Here is a 20471-nt window from a genome sequence, read left to right on the forward strand (position 1 = left end):
TACACATCACTGTATGTGTTTTCCTGCATTTGATATCTTTTCAATATATGCTGTTCATACCATACATGAGGAAAATGGACCACAGGACCTCCTCTGCTGATGGACTACCAAGTCCAGCTCACACAAACAAGACATCAGCAAAGCTATGAACTTGCAGCAACTTTCCCATTTGCAATTTACTGAATATTCAATAACATTTCTATTGATCCACAGGGATACAATTAGCCTCCTGAAAGCCAGCTGTATAGGACTTTTGAAGAAAAAATTGCATAAATGAAGGCCAGCCACTCACAATGAGGGCCCTGTGGATCACCACCCTGGCGTGAACTACATTCTTGAACTTTGACCATACAATGTACTTGCATACATAGGCTACATCAAGTAGATCACAGTTGATTCTGTGAAGTGCTCAGAATAAGGCATGTAAAGTTACTACTGGATTGTGCACGTATATATGCCTATTATAAGTCCCTTAACATGAATGATCTAAATAATCCATTTTATCTTACCCAGCTGTGTAATGTTCTGCATTAGGGAGGGTGCTAGCTACATACAGTACAGTAGCAAAAATGGTTTAACTGGCTAGCTCAATGGATACTTGACTAAGGTTTATTTTCAGAATATTTTACTGGAGAGTAATGTCCACAAATAGGCACACATGTATGTTCATTAGGTTTAATACATTTGGAAAAAAACTAATAATATACAAGGATATTCATTCTGCTGAGACTGTACACAGTTGGGAGAGCTACAGGCAATACTTTTTAGTCACCACAGCAAGTTGCAGCAAGACCGCAAGCAACATCTTAATCTGAAGGAAGTGCTTGATGACCATTATGACATTCAAAATGTGATCTTATTTTGGTTGCATTCCTTTTTCCTTCTCTGGTCAGACTCAGGGGGGTATTCGACCTAACCATGGTAGACCTTTGTCCTTCACATTTAATCAGGGATTACATTTATTCTATGCCTCAACAAGATTTTTCATGAATTGATGTTCAGTAGATATAAATTTCCGTACTTTTACTATGCCAACAAAGCTAAGTCCAACAAAGGGATTGCACATAGGCTGAGGATACTGACCACCCACTTGGACAACATAAACAGGGGAAAGAAACAGGGAGATGGAGAGGATGGGGAATGCTTTGAGTAGTTGATGCATAAAGGAAGTGGTCAGTGGGATCTTTATAGTCAAGGATGGGACTGGTTTGTCTAAGTTTGGTTAACCGCATGGGGACTGTCTGAAAATTCTCCTCCCGAAACTTAATTTTGAAGTTCAATTAGTGATGGCCAAAATGGTGATGAAGTGTTTGGAATTGGGAAAAAAAAATGAACGAAGGTAGAAGGTAAATTTAAAGGACAGGTGCCCCACAGGGTAGACAGAATGCCCCCCTCAGTCTCCCCAACGCTGTAAAAACCATCACCCACTGTAACACCCACCCAGCTCACTGACACAGGTCTTGGCAACTTGGATGGCACACTGGTGTGAGGGACTCCAAGGTAAGCTTTAGACACACTTTTGTGAGAAGTCCAACATTCTGAAGATTCTGAGGAATGGCACCTGAAAGTCAAGCTGGGTCCCACTTAAATTTAGCAATGCTGTTGTGCCCTAAATAAAAACTGAACATGCAGTTCTAAATATAAAAACAACTACTATGCAGGAAGTACATGGTGGCTAACAAGCAAAGCAAAGACAATCATTTCCCTTGAGATAATAAAATCATCTTCAATCCATGATTGCAATATATATTCTAGAAAAATGCTTTATTTAATGCACGCTGGGTATAAATAAATAACTAAACAGGCACACTCAGCTTCCTTCAAAATAAAATAAAAAATTAAAACATTCACAATACTATGCACTATTCAATTAATTGAAGTGTCTTAGCACAGGGGTGTTAAACCATTCCTGGTGGGCCAGTGTGTATACTGGTTCTTGTTCCAAACAATGACCCTGGCTTAACTGGTCCAGTTAGTTCATTTACCATATACATATTCATTGTGGCATTTCCCATATTGCAGTAAAACATCAGAGGACATGTGTGCAGTCTTTAACTGAAATATATTTTACAAATGCCACATTGAGTAAATGGCTGAAATAATTCCGAAATTATGTGCACCAGAGCAAAAATCAGCACACAGACCAAATACTCCAGGAAACTCCTGCTGCTGCATTTAAGATAAAATTTATATTATTTTACCTACAATGTAAAACTATCAATAAATAAAGTATCCTTATTAAATATTACACATTTCTACATAAAATCTTTGTCATTTGTGCATGTGGCTGCCCAGAAGGTTTGAGGTGGCCTGTTGATGACTGTACTGGACTGCTACAGTATGTTTGGCAACGACCAGCTCACACCAACATCCACACAGAAAGCTGTCCTGACTGAGGCAGCAGCAACCTCTTCGCCCGACAGTCTGTCCCATTAACCCTGTGAATCCTGGCACTGCAGATATGCACTACTGGAAAAAACTACTGGAATAAGAAAAAAAAATGTTCATATTTCATAATACTGTTACATTCTGTATGGCAGCACACAAAAGGTGTGCACACATGTAGCACCGTACCTGTGGGGCTCTGAGGAACAGCTGGATTTAATGGAGCCACTGTGCTGCAGATGGCATGTTTGGCTACAATGCAATGTGGGGTTGCAAGGCTGAGGCTGCAGTGAGGAGTCCAAGCCTGAACTCACAGTTATGCAACCAGGCCCCACTCACTTCCCCAGCCACTGTGCAAAGGGGATTCTTTACACTTGTGGATGCCACCCACTGCAAGGAGTTTCTACAGTCTCCAATGTTAATAACTTTCACTGATACAAGTATGCTGTAGTGATCACCCTCAACAGGGAGGTAAAGGTCGCACTACTTGAGATGAGCTTTCTGCTACCTGATGATAACCTCTTTAGTCTTCCTGACCCTAAAGATACAATGCTTTTGTTCTTGAAAATTTTGCATATCCAACATTGGATATTGCATATCTTTGATCATGGCTATTGCAGAGATTTGTACTCGATGGTTTGAATACTCAAGAAGACTCAAGAAGTCTTTTCTGCAACAAGTGTGTAACAATGCACATATGTAACCATCTCATATGCCTGTTGGAGAACCCCTTTAGACTTAATTATTTTTTCCCCAACTCTTTGCATTACAGGACATTGTTTCTGTTAGACCTCTTGGGGAAAAAAAGGAAGTGAATAAATAAAATGCCAAAAAAGTTGCTATAGCAGTACATAGTACTTTAGTCTTAGCAATGAAACTGCAGCCCTTACCTCTGAAAGTAACTGAAGAAACTTTTAAACTGGAGTAAAATTCATTCATAGTACCTCCAAGATTCAGCAAAGAGTGGAACAGCTTAGGTTCTGCGGAACATGATCATTAAAGGTGGACGATAATGGTGTCTGGCATTCATGTGTGTGCGAGTCTCCTAGAGGGCAAGCCCACAGTGTCTTGTCCTTGCGAGTGTGCCTGATCCTAGCTGGGCACACTCTATCAAAACACCACTTCACTGGGCATGCTCTGTCCTCACATATCACACTTGGCACGCTTCACACCAGCACCTCTTCACTCGGCATGCTCCAACACTCCAATACCTTCGCTGGGTTTGCTCCATCTACATGGCACTTCACTGAGCATGCTCAGTCCTCACGCTACGGATATTCAGTCTCAAACCCCTTTTGAGCATTCTCCTGCAGCGCCCTCCTCGTGGCGTCACCGGGCGGGCTCCTGCTCACACCACCTCGTCAGACTCCAGACCGTACTCTTCATACAGAGCGTCCAGGATGGCCAGTTGCTTCTCCATCGCGGGCAGGTAGACCCCCAGGTCCCTGTGCATGCCCGAGTCAAAGCCTTCCTTCAGCTCATCCCCCTCCTTGGTCACGAGCGCTGCCATGAAGCCTCCATAAGACGGGGCAGCCCTTAGGGCCAGCTGGGGACAGAGGCAGGAATTAGGGCATTGAGGGAATGTCAATAAAGAGACAGACAAAATTCAGAGGGAAGACAGGGAAAACATATTCCACTTACAGCAAAGACACCTCGCACCACCCATCCGTGGTACTGTCGCAGGGTTTTTCCATAGGCATTGTCTGTAAGGACAGCGAAATTGGGAAAACTCCATATGTTTTAGAAACAAAAACAAAAAAAAAAAAACACAAACTCCCTGGGCTCACTCCAAGCCAACAGTCTTCCAGGTCGATCACTGAACACGCTTCATGTCAACACTTAGTTGACTCACTGAGTGTGCTACATTTGAAGACCCGATCAACTGACTCACTGAGCGTGCGCCATGGGAATACTTGCTCAGGTCACTTAGCGAGCGCGCTGTGGGAATACTTACTGAGTGCGCCGTGAATATCTCGCTCTCCCGCGTTCACTTCGGACAGGAACTCCTTGAGGAACTTCAGGCCTCGTTTCAGCCACAGCAGTGCCTCCGTGGCGGAGTTCCGCATCTGGGCCACGCCCATCTCCACCTCATGCAGTACCATGGACTGCAGTGTAGGGAAGCACTCTGGGTCTGACACCAGCTTCTGATGGATCTTCTATAGGCAGAGACAATGGCATTCCACATCAGCTGTGTAATATTTTCATCAACAAATACTGTTGAACAGAATTCACCTTCATCAAATTGAGCCAACAATTAATACTTTCACCCAGAGAACAGTCAAACAGTTATGTGGCATAATAACACTGCCAAAACAGTTTGCATATAGTACATCAAAAACAAGAGAGAATCTGATTAAAAATTCATTAAAAGGAGACTTTCTTGATATCTTTCATTTCCACTGGTAGCAAGCTCTGAGAGCGTGGGTGGAAGAGTGAGGGCTGAACTTGTTCAGGGAAAGAGCAGCTGGGTCAAAGTTGGGATGCATATATTTTCATCCTCAAGATAAAGAGCTGTAGTTACACCATTGTCGGTTTGACTTCACACTATAAGGTCTATGATGTGAAAGTGCAACTGAAGGCCATGTAAGTCACTCTGTATAATAAAGTAATGAATGTTGGGATGCACAGACTTAATTAATTTCACGTCAGCAGAACCAATTGCTAGCATATGTAGACATAATTATGCACAAGCAAGAGGAGCTTCCACAGAACAAAGTGAACAACATTATATGTTATTATGATAAATGTGCTATGGTGGCAGCAGTGGCACGTCATTTTAAGGAGCAAGCCTTGTAATCCAAAGGTTTCTGGGTTAATTCCCATGTTCTTTCCCCTTTGGGCAACATACTCAACCGGGCTCAGTAAATTTCCAGCTGTACTAAAATGTCAATGGCCATTTATATTTTTTCATGAAAAAATTATGAAAAATGTATTATGGTGGAAGTTATAAATGAAATTTACAAAAATGTTTAGCATGAGGAGACATGAATGGCAAATTGCTGGCCTCTACTGTGTACAATGTGTCTCTTATGAAGGATTAAACATTGCACAAAAACAGTGACAGCAGGAGAACCGATGCCATAAAGAGAACAAGGCTTCATTCTCCATACCATATTTTCAAGTTGTAACTACACCATCATGGACTGAGACATGCCACCTTGTGGTGAGTCTGGAAAATTGCTGCTCTCTCTTGTATGTAGTGATCCTACATTTTATTACTTATATTCTTTCTCAGGAATGAACACTACCTACATTTCCAAAAAAAGCTATCTTTCCTGAAATCTGAGAATCAAATAAAAAGTTGTCATTTTAAAGAAACATTTTAATAAAGTGTGAAATACTTTTATACAAAATGATTGCACTTACAGTTGTATACATTTTATCTCAGACATGTTATGGTGAATGACTGATCATGTTGGAGTCACTGAAGTTCTGGTTATGACTTTTGTATTACACAAAAAACTATTTAGGAATGATGGTGAAAAGCAAGAGAAAGCTGGTAAATAATTTATTGAGTCAGGGCATTTTAAGTGGGAAAGATGTCTCTATTTAAAAGAGTTAACGTGTGAATTTGTATGTCCAAATAGAGTATTTATTCTGTAAAACAGACCTGTGGGCTGCTATGGGATAGCCAATGAGGAACTAAATCTCTAACCAAATAGTTTTCAGATTGATATTGTATGTTCAGATGTATAAATGGAGGATGTGAAAACTGTGAGCTTTGTGAGATGCCCTGGAGGACGGTGTCTGCTGAGCGGATGACTGACAAAGCATCATGTGAAAAAGATTTCTCTGAAACACTTCACAACATTCTGGGCCTTTCAAGCCAAGCTCTGAATGGAAGCTTTCATTAAGATGTCAAGAATGGAGAAGCTGCAATAACATTCAACAATTTTTCAGCAGTGCTTACCTTAATATTGCCCACAAAATCTATTTTAACAGGAGCAAATACAGTGGGGCCCAGTTTGTCTGAGGAAAGAGAGTCACACGTCACCGAAATGCTGAACACACTTTAGATATATCAATAGCTAAATCAAAACATATTTCTTTGAACACAAGCCTGTAATAAACTAGACTAACAGTTACAGGATTAAATGCATAAAAAAAAATTATTGTACCTTTTATAATGATGGATGCCAGCATATGACAGGATGTCTTGCATTCAGAAAAATCACATTTCATCAATTGGCATCCCCAATAAAAATAAAGTTCTATACTGAATTTGAAAATGATTACAGTATCCCTGGCTATCAGTACATGAATGCAGAAATTCTCACTAATACGTTTATCTTTGTGCACTGAATGCCTTGCAGATTGGATTACAAAGAGCATTAAGAGCACTAAGTGCAGCATGAAGCCATTTTAATCATCTTACACCAAAGTGAACATGCGCCCACCCTCTAAATGAGGGGTGGATGTTTTTTGCTTTCTTTTTTTCTTTGCTAATCTTTTCTTAATACAAAATAGCATGTGAAAATTATTATGAAGTAAGAGAACACGCAAATTGTACGAGTAAGGAGACAAGAAGACATTTTGGAATCTGACAATCAACTGATGAGATCAGTCATTCATATTTGTAAATTCCAATGAAACAACCCAGACAGCAGCAGGGAGAGTTTGTGCAGGTGTCTTCATTGTGTCACACAAATGAGTCCTGATGGGTAAAGATATTAGAGCACCTTTAGGCCTTGTGGTTGGAAGAAAATGCATAAGCAGAGTGACTCATACTGTGTGCAGGGAGATGCTTTGTGCTGTGTGTTGCGATCTGTGTCTGACGTGGGGTGGCCGCGTGGCACAGTGACTATAGGGGGTTGCAGCTGCAGCCAGAGGGAAACATCCATCAGTACGTAAATGTCAGCTGTGCAGGTCACCTTTGGAAGGTGTCGGCTAAGAAGTAGTGTAATGTCATTTAAGCAGACTCCTTACACAGCAGAACAGAACCTTTGAGGGACAGAGGCTCAACAAACCAGCCTTAAAAGCCGGAAGGATTGCTGCTCATTACCCGCTTTCTGATGCAAAGAGAAAGAGCCACCCACTGCTTCTGGCTGCTCCGCCTTTGCACATACTCATGTCACAGAGCACAGTTTTCACAAGATGTGTTGGATGGCCACAGTTCCCTGTTGTGCGAGGTCACCCCCTGAGCCCCACGTTGAGACCCACACCCATTCAAATTCGGAGAGTGGACAGAGAAGGAGGGCAAGGAGAATCAGCCAAGCGCACCCAGAGCACAGCCAGCCACCCCCACCACAACACAGCATGCACGCCAAACTGGAGAAGTATCAGGGGAAGGCATGAGAGAGGGAAGCTGGTGTTGCAGGTTTTGTTTAAACTGGTTCTGTGACTACCAATGCAGTCGCTATTGATGTTACAGTATTGGTATGATCATTGCAACTTCAGCACTTATAGTGTGACATTACAGGGGCAAATGAATCATGCTCATTACCATTTCTGAGGTTTGTTCCAATTTCCATCGGTAATGTGTGTGCTGGGTACTACTGCCACCTGCTTTGGCAAAAGTGTTATACGACATGCACACCGAAAGACCCCAGCAGAGAGAAGACAGAAGGAGAAGGAATCTGATGAGAGAGGGAATATAGTCATCCTACCTAATACTGGCACTAAAGCATAGCAAGAGTCCAAAAAGGGCTGTGTGGGGATACCACTGTCGTCCTCCAGTCTTATATCACTAAATCTAAAAGTCAAAAACATTCAAACAAGGAGAGAGCATTAGTGAAAGCTCAAGTCATTATTCAACTTTTTATTTGATGACAGCACATCCCAAAACAAAACAGATACAAAACAACCCAAAGCAAGAACAGCACACATTTCAAAACCACATGTTTCATTCTTCACTGTTCATTTTATCAACTAGAAAATGGCATACTTTAACATGTAAAGTGAACCTACAAGCATTAATAATGTGGTCTTTTGTCCATCTGGACTGTTCTGGTTAGTGTACGTGAAACACTGTATGATTAAAAAATACATAATTTACAATTCTTAGATCTCATCCTCTAATCTGTATTCCCCAGTGTTCTTATGGTTATTAATGTTTGCATAGGAATTCCTGTCAACTGCACCATAATTTCTGCCTGATGTGTTGAGCTTCCTGTTTACAAATTATTCCTGTGGATGCTGGTAGGATACTGACAGGCTGGCAGAATATGGTTGTAAAGATTGATGTACAAATTGCAAATAGGATAATTTTTCATTATACCCTCTTGGACAGCTTTACACAGCACCATCATGTGGATGATATATAGTATAAAAGAAATCCCCAGCTCAGAAGAAACATATTCTGTGCTTTAGTTAATAATAGCACTGAAGGTAACACCCTCATAAAGATCTTGAGAGTAAAAATATGTTAAAACCTAAAATGGAATGGGCAAAACAGAATGACATTATCGATCACTAAGAGAATTGTTAAAACAAAGCAGGTAGTGTATGGGGTCATGTGGCCGCGAGAGAGCAAGGCTGATGCAAAATACAAATCAGAAGCATGTGAAAGGGGGAAGGATGTTCAGACCCTATTTCATTCAGCTTCACCTCTTTTGAGAGGACATTGCATCCATTGAAGAAAACAGCATTACTTAACTTTCACTGATGTGCTGGGCATTTAGGGGTCACATGTACAACCCGCAGCAGCCTCTGCCACTGCATTAATGTGTTTCACACAAATATACTACCTAAACAGTATGTTATACGATGCTGTAGTCTACATTGCATGGGTCATACAGCGATGCTGCATAACTATGCATATGAGGTGCACATACAACACACATTCACTGAATTGAGCAATATCTGTACCAGTTTTTCCTTTTCGTAAAAAAGCTGTGTTGTATTTTTTTTTTATACTGCAGCGAAATGATTTTTCCACATTATTCCCTGATATTACACTGACGAAGCCTTCATGGAGGCGGATCTTCGTACCTGTGACTCATAGTGCTGAAAAAGGTGTCCACTTCCTCCTGTTTTTCCTGTTTTTCCTCTGGCTGGGCTGGGCTAACTTCTTGCCCACCCTCACTCTGATCAGGGGTGACTTCCTGTTGGTCCTGGGGCTGGGTGGGGCTGTCCTCCTGCTGGTCTTGGATTTGCTGGGAAAGGTCTGCCCTCTCACCCTGCTCCACCCCTCCTTCAGCCTGCTCCGTGCCAGACGTGTCCTGGCCATCTTGGGAATGTGTGTCCACAGCCTCCTCAGAGTGACTGTGCCCCTCCCCAGCTGGGCTTCCCCCTACAGACCACACCAAGGATTACATGGAAGGAAACAGGTATAAGGCCTTCCTCACCAGACACACAGACCACCGTGTCAGCTCATGACACTTCCAGCCTGGCCGACGTGTACGTGTCCTCAGTGTCAAATGTTGTGAGCTCAGGCTAGTAATACGTTCAAACCACTTCACTGAATAAATTACAAATCTGAAAATATTAACGAGAAATACCAGTACATTCCGCAGCTATTCTCTGCTACACCCCAGCCTTTAAGAAGACTCTGCCCAAAGCTCACAGAACTGCCTGTGCTCCACTGCAGGTGTGACACAGTTCAGCTTCCTCCTCTCTCCCAGCCTCGGCACAGTGGCTGGACATACCCTCGGGCTGCTTCAGTGTTTCCAGTGGAGGTGGCCCGGAGTGGTCTAGTGTCACAGGTCGAGGGTCTGGTCTCTCGTGTGCCACATCGGTGACACTTCCTGAGCTGCTTGACTCTTTCCTCCTAAAGAACACAGGGTGGAGATAAGAATGGCTCCTTCTTGGAAAAAGGAAGGCAAGGATTTCTTAGGTCATGCAAGTTTTAACACACTTCAGTTAAAATCAGGTAAAGACAGGGTAACATCAGTTTTTTTCAAGGCAGCAAGGATGTCAAATACAGCCCTTGGTGGGAAGCTGAATATTGGACCTTTATCATCATTAACAACAATGCATGTTAGTGAGGCTGTAGTTATTTCTCATCAAGATATAGTCAGTACTTTCCCCTTTTGTTTTAAAGGGTTAATATGATTCAATATGAACTAAACAGATACTGTTTGATGGCTGTGACAACAATGCTGACCCTTTTGCCCTCTACTCATAAAGATTTCACCACTATTGTCATGTTGGGGAGCTGCTGAGTCATTCAGTCTGTCAGATACACAGTCAGTAAGTGATAGATGCTAGAGTTTCTAGAGCTGCTTCCTCCACTCTTAGTCAAAAAACACAAGGCTGGATTAAAAGAGAGTGCCTTTTCAACCTGAGACTGACCACTTGAAGTGCTATGGTCCATTCTGTCTGCTCACACTCACTGGTCTGGGAGTGTTGTTAGCCTAGACTGACACTGTTGTTCATTGAACTTGAATGGACACACTTATGCTCTAATGTTAATGAAATTTTCTCTGAATAAGAGCATTGCTAAAGGCCTGTAATGTGTTCTATGTTCTACACTCCACAGTGCACAGCACATTGCCCCAGGTCATTATTTCAAGTTTCAGAAACCAAAGACATAGGAGTATGGCATACTGGAAAGGGAGCTGGACTCCTGATGAGAGAAATGCTTGTGTTAATTACATGGTTCAGCTGTTGTTCATGATCAAGGCACAAAAATGGGAGCACTTCTACAGAAACCACATGAAAGATCTAGGAAGTGTAAGGTATGTAAATCACACAGAAACAGGTACTTAAGGCACAGCACAAGCGCATTCTATACCAAGACAAGTGGGAACAACCTACTTTTCCACCAGGCTTTGACTTGATTGGTAGACAGGTTTGACCTATGGGGATAAAGGGTGTTAAAGATGCTTAGTATGGGGCATCTATTCGCCCCCAACTTACACTGCACAATATCTATGGACAGATTTTCAGCCAGACAGATTTTTCCACTTGGGTATTGAGTGACATGTTCAACCTCTGTGTGATAAACCATCAGTAATACCAAAAGGTTCAAAAAGGTAAAAAGGTTTTGTCATTAAATGTGTTAATAAAGGTAGCAATGACACAAGCAAATAGGTTTTTCTGGAAATTTTAACATTCTAGCTGAAGTCATGATACAAGCGTATGTTTGAACTACATGGTGCTCTGAAGCAGAAGGCAGATTTGCCATGTGTACATGCTCCGAGTCAGGTGATGTACCCACCTTATGAGGCTTGATGGCGGCGACAGGGGGTGACCCAGGCGGGCTGTGGGTCAGGAGGTCAGGGTTGAAGGCCCTGGTAGCAATCTGCATGCACTCCTCCAGGGTCTTCAGAAAGGTGGTGCAGGTGGACTTCACCAAGGGTCCCATGCCCTCACCACCCTGTTACACACAAACACAGAAGCATTGTGGGAGTCAGTCAGAGATCCAGTCATTTTTCAGTTTCCAGGAACATTGGCAAGGATCTTCGCCAGATGCAGTATGACCAACGGGATGCTTGAGCTTTTTCACACCCCTTTGTGATCTCCGTTGGATGCTCACCTCCAAGACCGCCTCTGGCTCCTCGCTCTGGGAACTCTCCTTGATCTTGTTCACTTGTTGCAAGAGGAGATCACAATACAGTCTCAACTCTGACATCTTAGTTTTCAGGGCCTCTGTGCTCTCCTGGAGTTCTGAGGGGGTGAGAAGGTAAAAGAGATGGAGACAAGGAAAGAGAAAAAGGGAGAAATAGAGAGAGGGAGATGGAAGGGAGGGGAATTGTAGGAGAAAGAGAGTGTGAGTGTCCTGATTACTCAAAAAACCCTGCATTTCTACCTCTTTCCTCCTTTTACGAGACCTCTGACTAATGTTAAAAAAAATCATATGTCCTTTCATATGATACTGGGGAAAAGACATCAAATCACCATGATCCACCTGTGACACTTCCACAGTACAGCTCAATTAACAGTGAATGAGTGTCAAGTTTCATACAAGTTGCATACTCAGAGATTTGTCAGAATGGCAAAAGTCACAGAACATTTGTAATCTAGAGCCCTTGGGAGAAGCGTGGTGAGGGACCATGACATGTACTTGGAGGCTGTGGAAGGCAAAGGAGTAACAGTCAGAGGAAACTGTATACTGAGTCAGCGTGGCAAGATGGACAGGGACGACACTGGGAATGACAATGGTAACGACACTGGGAAGGATGACACTTGCCTTTCTCTCTCTTAGTCCTATTATCTGTCAGGCAGGCCTTTGCGGTTCCCAATGCAACCAGCCATTTCTGCCTCTCTGCTGCATTGATGGCTCTGAGGTAGAAATACTGTTCCCCTGGAATGGTCAGGTCCATTCGTGTGAAGTCAGAGGGGTGCACTGTGGACACAGATGAAAGTTTATAAAGGGAATGCAGCCATGTTTCTACGCAAAAAAGAAACCTCTGGAAAAGTGTTTGAATCCACATGTACAACATTTAGAAATGACTCCTGTAACAGCCATTTACTTGGGAAGTGCTTGGTATAGAAACATGGTAATTTCTCCTACAGCTCATTTATACTTGGACAACTTTGTAGTTGGAAAGGTGCAACATGACTTGAACTGCTGAGTATTCTTTTTCAGACCACCTCTTCACACCCTTTAATCTACAGCATTTTTAAATCACATCTGATTATAATAAGTACCTATCTTATTAACACTAATTCACGGAACTATTGGCAGTAAGACTTGTCATAACGTCATATGTGCAATGAAGCCAGTATGGTGATATTTTCTAAAGAAAAGACGGTTTTTCGTCAGCCCTGTACCAATAGTACAGTGAAATCGAATCAAACTGCACTACAGAAATTCTCTTTTCTTATTTATCATACTAACAACGATACAAGAAACTGAAGATTTTTACAACCAAGTAAAGTTACTGAGACATTGCGGCACCCAACCTTGAATTTCACAGACTGAAATTTTGATGCTGCCCTTGCATCCCTTCCACGCATCTTCTTGCGAATCGTAATATGACAGAGTTCCTCCGTCCAGTACAAACCAGCGAGGCTGCCAGCCTGTACAAAGAATGAACAAAGAAAATGAATTAATGTGATGGATGTTACAGTGCAGAGTATACAGCACAACATGCTAGCAAGAAATTAAAATATTTTCCGGACGGTTGGCATAGCCTACTCTACGGTTAGGCCGGTTTCTTTTAACTCACTTGACATAGTTTCAAGAAATTTATCTGAACACGACAGCAAGTATGGTTACACCTTCCCTAACAGACAAGGACTCAAACATAATTTCATGAATACCAGTAGCTTGTTTTAAACCGGTCGCGCAAGGTTTAAGAGCGGCAGAACTTTCCAGCTCAGGATTATTCGAAGCTTTTGCAGGGATCGGATCACTGTTGTCTCTAGTCGAGCTAAACCTGGAGAAGGTGGCTGCCAAAACGGCACTCCGCTTCGTATCAGTACTTAAGCCATAACCGTTTTGGCAAGGATTCTTTAACACAGCATGACTTGTCGATGGTTAGCGTTAGCTAGCCACCTTTCAAACACCATCCTCAACCAAAACAATAGAGTAGCCAGACACCAAGGCCTTGGGTCCATTTGAATCGACTCTTGTTCTGCAGTGTAGCTAGCTACAAGTGACAGCACAGCACACAAACGGAAAAGTATATTCCGGTAAGGATAGAGCCGTTCAACACCGATCATGACATTAAGTAGCTGGTAAATCGTATATAGGTAATTACCTACTCAGCTAATACATACCGCTTATATAATTAGTCCACTTATAGAGTATTCCTTCCATGACTTATTTTCGCTGTACGTTGCAGTGCATCATTATAAGATGTGAACATCCACTCATCCCACGGCCTCCATTTAATTCGCCAAAGCCATTATCGTAACTCTGAGAGCCACCGCTGTCTATTTGCTTGACTTTACGTTGTTTACAGACGCAGACCCTTCATGAATCGCAATCCATATGATCACCGGACCGGAAGACCAACCCTAGCTGTGTGACATCACGTGGATCTCTGGAATGCGAAATCTTCTGAGCCGCTTTAGCCGATTCGGTTATCGCCCCTGTGTGGGCGTGATCGAGAAAAGGGGCATTCATCAGGGCCAATAAATTGAGAGAAACAATTTGTGAGGCGTATCTTGGACAAAACCTAGCCAATCATTGAAAGGGAGGGGGTCCCGTAAGAGAAACAAGGGAACATTTGTTGCCATCAGAGCGAGCAAAAAAGTTACTTCGTGTCTGCCACGTAGCAATTCTTGCCGTTGTATGTTGTCGGATAACGGAGTCTTTTATTTTTTTTATACTGACACACTTAGTCGATTGTTAGTTTATGTTAATATAGTTGTTTTAATACTGAAATGTTACTCGGGTTTTTGTGCTGGTTCTGGGCATCACTCTTCTTGTATGTGAGGGGAGCTAAACTGCCAGAGCCGGAGGTGAAAATCGAAGTTTTGCACAAACCTTTTCTTTGTCACCGCAAGTCCAAATATGGGGATATGCTTCTGGTGCACTACGAGGGATATCTGGAGAGCAATGGCACACTGTTTCATTCCAGGTGACCTGTCGATGCAGATTGGTGTATAATACTAGTGGGTTTGTTTTGTTCCTAAGGCAGCCAGATGAGATGCTTTCTTCAGTCCGCGAGTTTGCTTGTTATTTAAGTACAAAATCATCCTAGCAAATGGAAAAAAAATCCACTTCTGCGGTTTGACCCAGACTTGGAAGATCGCAATGGCCGAACTTGGAACAGAACACATGGCTCAACCATTACATGTGGTAACTGCCCTAAAGCCCCATGTTCTAAACACACCCTCACTACTGCAACAATTATTACAGAACTTCGACTGCTTGCATAGGGTTTTGTACGTGTTTAGTTTAAGATGAGAAGTCGCACTTCATGCATATGTCAGGTTGTAAAAAGCACTATTTTTTTTCCTGAACGGCTCATTAAGAAGCAGTGCCATCCACATGAACAGCTATGCATGCTTATGATAAAATATGACCCAGAGAGTATGTTATTAACTGTATTGAAGCTTGTTGTGTTCCTGTGGTACGTTGCCTTTACATGTCTTTTCTAGACTTTTACGTTTGAATATAACAGTAGATTAACCATGGACACTACACACACCCTAGTGCATTACTGGTTGAATTACTTGGAAAGGACATTTGATTAGCATTGTTTAGTCTTGATAACGTTAAGAGTTTCTGCAGGATATATACACGTATGTTTGAATACAAAGACATAACAGGATTCCGCTCTTCTGAGTGGAAGATGCCGAAAAGGCTCTCTTCATTGTGATGGAATCTGTGTGCCTGTGGATCTCTTGGCAGCCGTACACATGGCGATAGGAACCCGGTGTGGTTCACCCTGGGGATCCGTGAGGTGATCAAAGGCTGGGACAAGGGCCTGCAGAACATGTGCACGGGGGAGAAGAGGAAGCTGACTGTTCCACCTGCGCTAGCTTACGGGAAGGAGGGAAAAGGTAGAGTATCAGAGGATCAGACACACATATGCATCAGTGGTTTATAGTCTTCTCTGATTGTAAATGGCATACAGCCTGTTTCAGTGCTCTGTGTGCTTTTAAAGCTTGGATTCTACTTTCTCTCTGTGCATCTTGAAACGCACCACTTACAGCTGATATGCAGTTGACTTTAAGAAATATTTATAGCCCTGAATAAATCATTCTTTTGTGGCAGAGTGGTTGATTACATGTATACAGTGTATATCCTATATATGAGGGATTTGTTTATCCTAGAGTAGCATAGTATTTATATACTCATTGTTTGGATGTTTATATTACTCTACATGAAGCCTAATTAAATTAACAGCATATAAATTATTTGTGCATTTCAGCATTAAGTTAGCTAAGAGTAAAATAGAGCTATTTGCAATTTCCTTATGAATGTTTAATTAATAACTTTGTAATAACAAGAACATGTCTTTCAGACTATCTAGCTGGTCATTTGCATGTAACGTAGAAGAAAAGTGATCCCCAAACACATTTGATCATGTTGTGAATAACATGTGACCCCATTAAGGGTGATATAGGGTGATATAGAAAAACAAACTGAATAACAGACCCCTAGGACCAGGGTTTGAGAGCACTGATTTAGAGTGAACACTTTATTGAGTTGAGTGGGATCTTGAATGTTCCCAGGATTTCTTAATTGACTAAAACATTTATCAAGATATCACACACATTTATGACTGTCTGTGTAAAGATCAAAAGGATCTTGACAGTCACATCTGGTTTGAATGAGATGTTTGTGTGATGAGATTAATCACCAGAAATGCATTATTACATATTGCACTTAGCAGATTCTCTTGTCCAGAGCATCTTACATAGATTACAGTTTTTTACATGTTACCCATTTATACAGCTGGATATTTACTATGGCAATTCTGGGTTAAGTACCTTGCCCAAAGGTACAACAGCAGCGACCCCAATGGGCAATCGAACCGGCAACTTTACAGCTATGAGTCCTGCTCCTTACCACTATGCAGCAATTATGATTCTCTTGAGAAAATACTCAAGGAGAGTGTGCCCGAGGAGCCATCCATCTAGGTCTTTTGATGTTACATGCTGTCACTTGGCAGATGTTCTCATCCAGAATGACTGCTAAAGCAAAGCTACAAAATAAGTGGTACATACCTAAAAATGACAGACAGACGATCTCAACATGTGCGTCCATCATGCAAAGTTGTAATTACTAGCACCATCCTTAATATGTAGTGCCATACATGTTTCAACAAGTGCAGTTGTGCAGTATATTTGCTCATATTTAAGGCTACAATTTTGTCGTAGAGGTCTCTGATCCAGTGAAATAAGAAGTGCCTTATTTATCATGAGAATTCAAAATGCAAGCATATTGGGTGAGCAGGAAAAGTAAACAGGTATAGTATGCTTCATTTGTATAACCTGAACAGAAAGTGCACTGCAGACTGTATTAGATTGTACACAGAAGCTTGCATATCCTCTTACAATCCTGCCTCCAGTGACTGCATATTCATGAAATCCATATTTCAGCTGCAAATTGCATATGTCCTTCCCAGGAGATGAACCACTGACTCCTGTATTGGTAGTAGCCCTACCCATGAGGCATGCTGTCATATAAAATGTTTCTGGTAAAGTATGAAAAATGGTTCTCCTTGAATTCTCCCTCTGCTTATTTAGGAAAAATTCCCCCTGAAAGCACTCTGATCTTCAACATAGAGATCATGGACATCCGAAACGGCCCCAGGTCTCATGAGTCCTTTAAGGAAATGGATCTGAACGATGACTGGAAGCTCTCCAAGCTAGAGGTGTGTAGTAACGAGTTCATTCCACTAATGAGGGACCAGTACAGACAGGGACCATATCTAGGAGAAGTGACTCTGTTGGGACGGGACAGTCAGTTGCCCCGTAGATGCAGAGCGCAGCGATCTTGACGGAGCATAGGGTTTGAAGACTGACCATAGAAATGAGGGGGCTGTCCCGTTCACTGTCCTGTATGCCAGCATCAAGGTTTTGAACTTGATGTGAGCGATAATAGGAAGCCAATAAAGTGAGGTGAGGAGGGGAGTGACTTGACTACGTTTAGGGAGATTGCAGCTGCATGAAAATGTCTACATTCTGGAGTAGTTGTAGAGGTTTGATTGCACAGACAGAAAGGCAAGCAAAGAGGGAGTTACAGTAGACCAGGCATGAAAGGACCAGGGCCTCAACTAGGAGCTGTGTTGAAAATGTAGTGAGGTAGGGACGGATCCTCTGGATGTTGTGCAAAAAGGATCCGCTGGCCCGACTCACCCATTATAGAAAGTAATGTTGTTCACAGTGGTGATTGAGATCTAAACCCTGACAGAGAACCCTTTTATTTTTACCTTCGCTGCATTTTCTAGAATGAGCGTTCGACAGACTTGCTATCGAGTGGCTTGAGCTACAACATTTTGGTGGACAAGAATAAGATAACTGGACAAACTTTGGTTAGGATGCTGCATAAGACCTCAAAATGATGTGGAACAGTGGGCAGTCAGAGTGGAACCTGGGACAGTAGCATTGTTCCAGTCCTCTCCTGCCTTTCATGGACAGGACACACGCTGCCCCAGGAGGAGAGGGTACACTCACTGCATTACATTACATTCATCTGGCAGACGCTCCTGTCCAGAGCGACTTCCAGCACAAAAGAACAGAACAGTATTCATTCATGTTAAATGAGCAACAGTGTCAGACCAGGCTAACAACACTCCCATAACACTGTTCAAGCCCCACCACAGGGTAATTTATGCAATCTGACTAGACAAGGGAAGCCAAGTATACTAACATACATCAGTCACTAGATCACAGAATCCAAATGGATTTTAAAATGGATATGCATGATAGCCACCAGGGATTTCCTAGAGGCCTTAGAGAGCTGAAACAGTGCTTAAGGCATGATGATACAGATATCATTGAAAGAGTCCTTTACCTGTTGTTCAGTGTGTCTGTGCTATCTCTCTTGTGACAGGTGAAAGAGTATCTGAAGAAAGAGTTTCAGAAACATGGTTATTCTGCCAATGACACGCACCACGAAGTCATGGTGGAAGACATTTTCAAGAAAGAGGATGAAGATGAAGACGGATTTATATCTGCCAGAGAATTTACTTACGAACATGATGAACTGTAGAAACCACAGGATTTTCACTACCTCAGTCTGCAATGTGTTGAATTAGAGAAGTGGATCATCAGTTTAAATCTAATACTCTTATAACAAATAGCACAGTATTTCTAATCCTCTTTTTTGGTTTTTAGTACAGTTTTTTTGTTCTGCAATTTAGTAATTGAACTGGTCACATGTTTAAACTGCCTTTGCAAATTGACAAAGAAACTGGTTCAGACAAGCTCTGGCAAAGGTTAGTTGGTTTTCATTTAAACACACATTTTGTGAATGGAAAATTAAAACGGGTTAAGAACTGTTCCATTTCTGTATCTATTTTGTTTGTAATGTTTTGGTATATTTTTGTCTGAATGGGGATCGTGGAACATACTTTTTGTACATTTTTAATATCTCCAGAGTTGGTTAATCAAATGGCAGAATGAATAAACTATGGCTATTCTACTTACATTTGATAGTGTTCTTATTATGAATGTTTGCAATGTGGTTATTCATTTGATTTTTTTTCTGTGGTTGATGTGTAGTCCATTCTTCAGCCAAGAGGTGGCACTGAAGTCTTGCTAAAAATGTTTGATGAAGTCTAATGTTAAAAAACCTCAAAGCTCATATAGTTGAGTGAAGTTGAACTGCCACCAAGAGAAGAGTATTGCCAGTATTTTATCAATACTTATCAGTACCTATGTTTAATATTTGTTCTGATTAATCACCTGTCCAGCCAAACTATCCAAAGAGTGATTTAAACACACATAGTTAGAACAGCTTCTTAAAGTGGTTCATCTGGCTCTAAAATGGTAAGATGGTGAAAACCGTGCATGTGTCTGTTCAGAAATGACTGCTTGACAGAGACAGGAAAGCCTCTTAGGAATCAGACCTTTACAAATCACTCTTATCCCTACAATCTGAGTAGCCAAAGGTCCATTTCAGTTGAGACCTTCCCTCCAAGTGGTCCAGATACTTTGAGATTCATCATTCCCACCTGGATCTGAAAGGAACAGATTGACAATGTTCATTTTTGGTAATACATGCTTTGCAGATACTTAAAAGTCACATCAGTGACTTGCATGAAGAGTAGGTACAAGGTGGTACACACATTTGACTTTGCTATAATTTAAAACGGTCTTTTTCATATGAAGAAAATCTTGTTTTGGACTTATGAAGTCGTTAAGTGTCTGAGTGGCTGAGGGACAAATTTAGTTGCTGTGGATTGGTTGTACACTGTCATTCTGTCTTACTTTTTCGCCTGCTCAGTGTAAAGAATTTGAGCAACCTCTGTCTGTAGGCAATATCATACACATCAAAGCACACTGCAGAAATTTAATGCTGTAAAAAAGTGTGTGCAGTAAAAATCTACTGCACTCTGCTGCACTGACTCTTGGAAGACATGTTGTAGTATGTAAGATCAAACATCAAGATAAACTGACATGATGCAGAATGTCAAATTCACATCATTAGTCTAAATTGTACCGACAGCACTGTTTTGCCTTTGAATGTGGATGATGTACAGTACAATGTGACATGACAATGTGTATCTTATTGCTGATTGAGCATGGTGTTCAAAGCAGTACTGGCTCTGCTGTGACAAGGAATGTTTTATTTC

General features: G+C 41.8%; 2 protein-coding genes across 2 annotated transcripts; one reads left to right on the forward strand and one right to left on the reverse strand.

Annotated features, from left to right (window-relative positions):
• Positions 1-744: 744 nt before the first annotated feature.
• Positions 745-14186, reverse strand: plekha8 (pleckstrin homology domain containing, family A (phosphoinositide binding specific) member 8). Its single transcript, XM_036538734.1, has 13 exons — positions 13993-14186; positions 13174-13290; positions 12458-12613; positions 11804-11934; positions 11486-11644; positions 11083-11123; positions 9972-10093; positions 9316-9616; positions 7992-8077; positions 6296-6354; positions 4340-4541; positions 4027-4088; positions 745-3931 (listed from the first exon to the last, which is right to left on the reverse strand). Exons 1-13 carry the CDS (start codon positions 14030-14032, stop codon positions 3734-3736), a joined length of 1674 nt encoding a protein of 557 aa, XP_036394627.1. The 5' UTR covers positions 14033-14186; the 3' UTR covers positions 745-3733.
• A 266-nt stretch (positions 14187-14452) lies between these two features.
• fkbp14 (FKBP prolyl isomerase 14) lies at positions 14453-19226 on the forward strand. The gene is made up of 4 exons (XM_036539741.1): positions 14453-14798; positions 15575-15726; positions 17419-17546; positions 18728-19226. The coding sequence occupies exons 1-4, from the start codon at positions 14602-14604 to the stop codon at positions 18884-18886; spliced, it is 636 nt and encodes a 211-aa protein (XP_036395634.1). The 5' UTR covers positions 14453-14601; the 3' UTR covers positions 18887-19226.
• Positions 19227-20471: the final 1245 nt, after the last annotated feature.

The sequence above is a fragment of the Megalops cyprinoides genome, chromosome 10 (assembly GCF_013368585.1).
Source record: "Megalops cyprinoides isolate fMegCyp1 chromosome 10, fMegCyp1.pri, whole genome shotgun sequence".
NCBI classification, from domain to species: domain Eukaryota; kingdom Metazoa; phylum Chordata; class Actinopteri; order Elopiformes; family Megalopidae; genus Megalops; species Megalops cyprinoides.

Coding starts and splice junctions, on each gene's coding strand:
- plekha8 (XM_036538734.1), bottom strand. CDS start 14,032: ATGGAAGGAATACTCTATAAGTGGACTAATTATATAAGCG. Junction 11,935..12,457: donor TAGGACTAAGAGAGAGAAAG/GCAAGTGTCATC, acceptor TCACCCCCTCAG/AACTCCAGGAGAGCACAGAG. Junction 4,542..6,295: donor ATTTTGTGGGCAATATTAAG/GTAAGCACTGCT, acceptor CTCTGCCTATAG/AAGATCCATCAGAAGCTGGT.
- fkbp14 (XM_036539741.1), top strand. CDS start 14,602: ATGTTACTCGGGTTTTTGTGCTGGTTCTGGGCATCACTCTTCTTGTAT. Junction 14,799..15,574: donor GGCACACTGTTTCATTCCAG/GTGACCTGTCGA, acceptor ATCTCTTGGCAG/CCGTACACATGGCGATAGGA. Junction 17,547..18,727: donor GGAAGCTCTCCAAGCTAGAG/GTGTGTAGTAAC, acceptor CTCTTGTGACAG/GTGAAAGAGTATCTGAAGAA.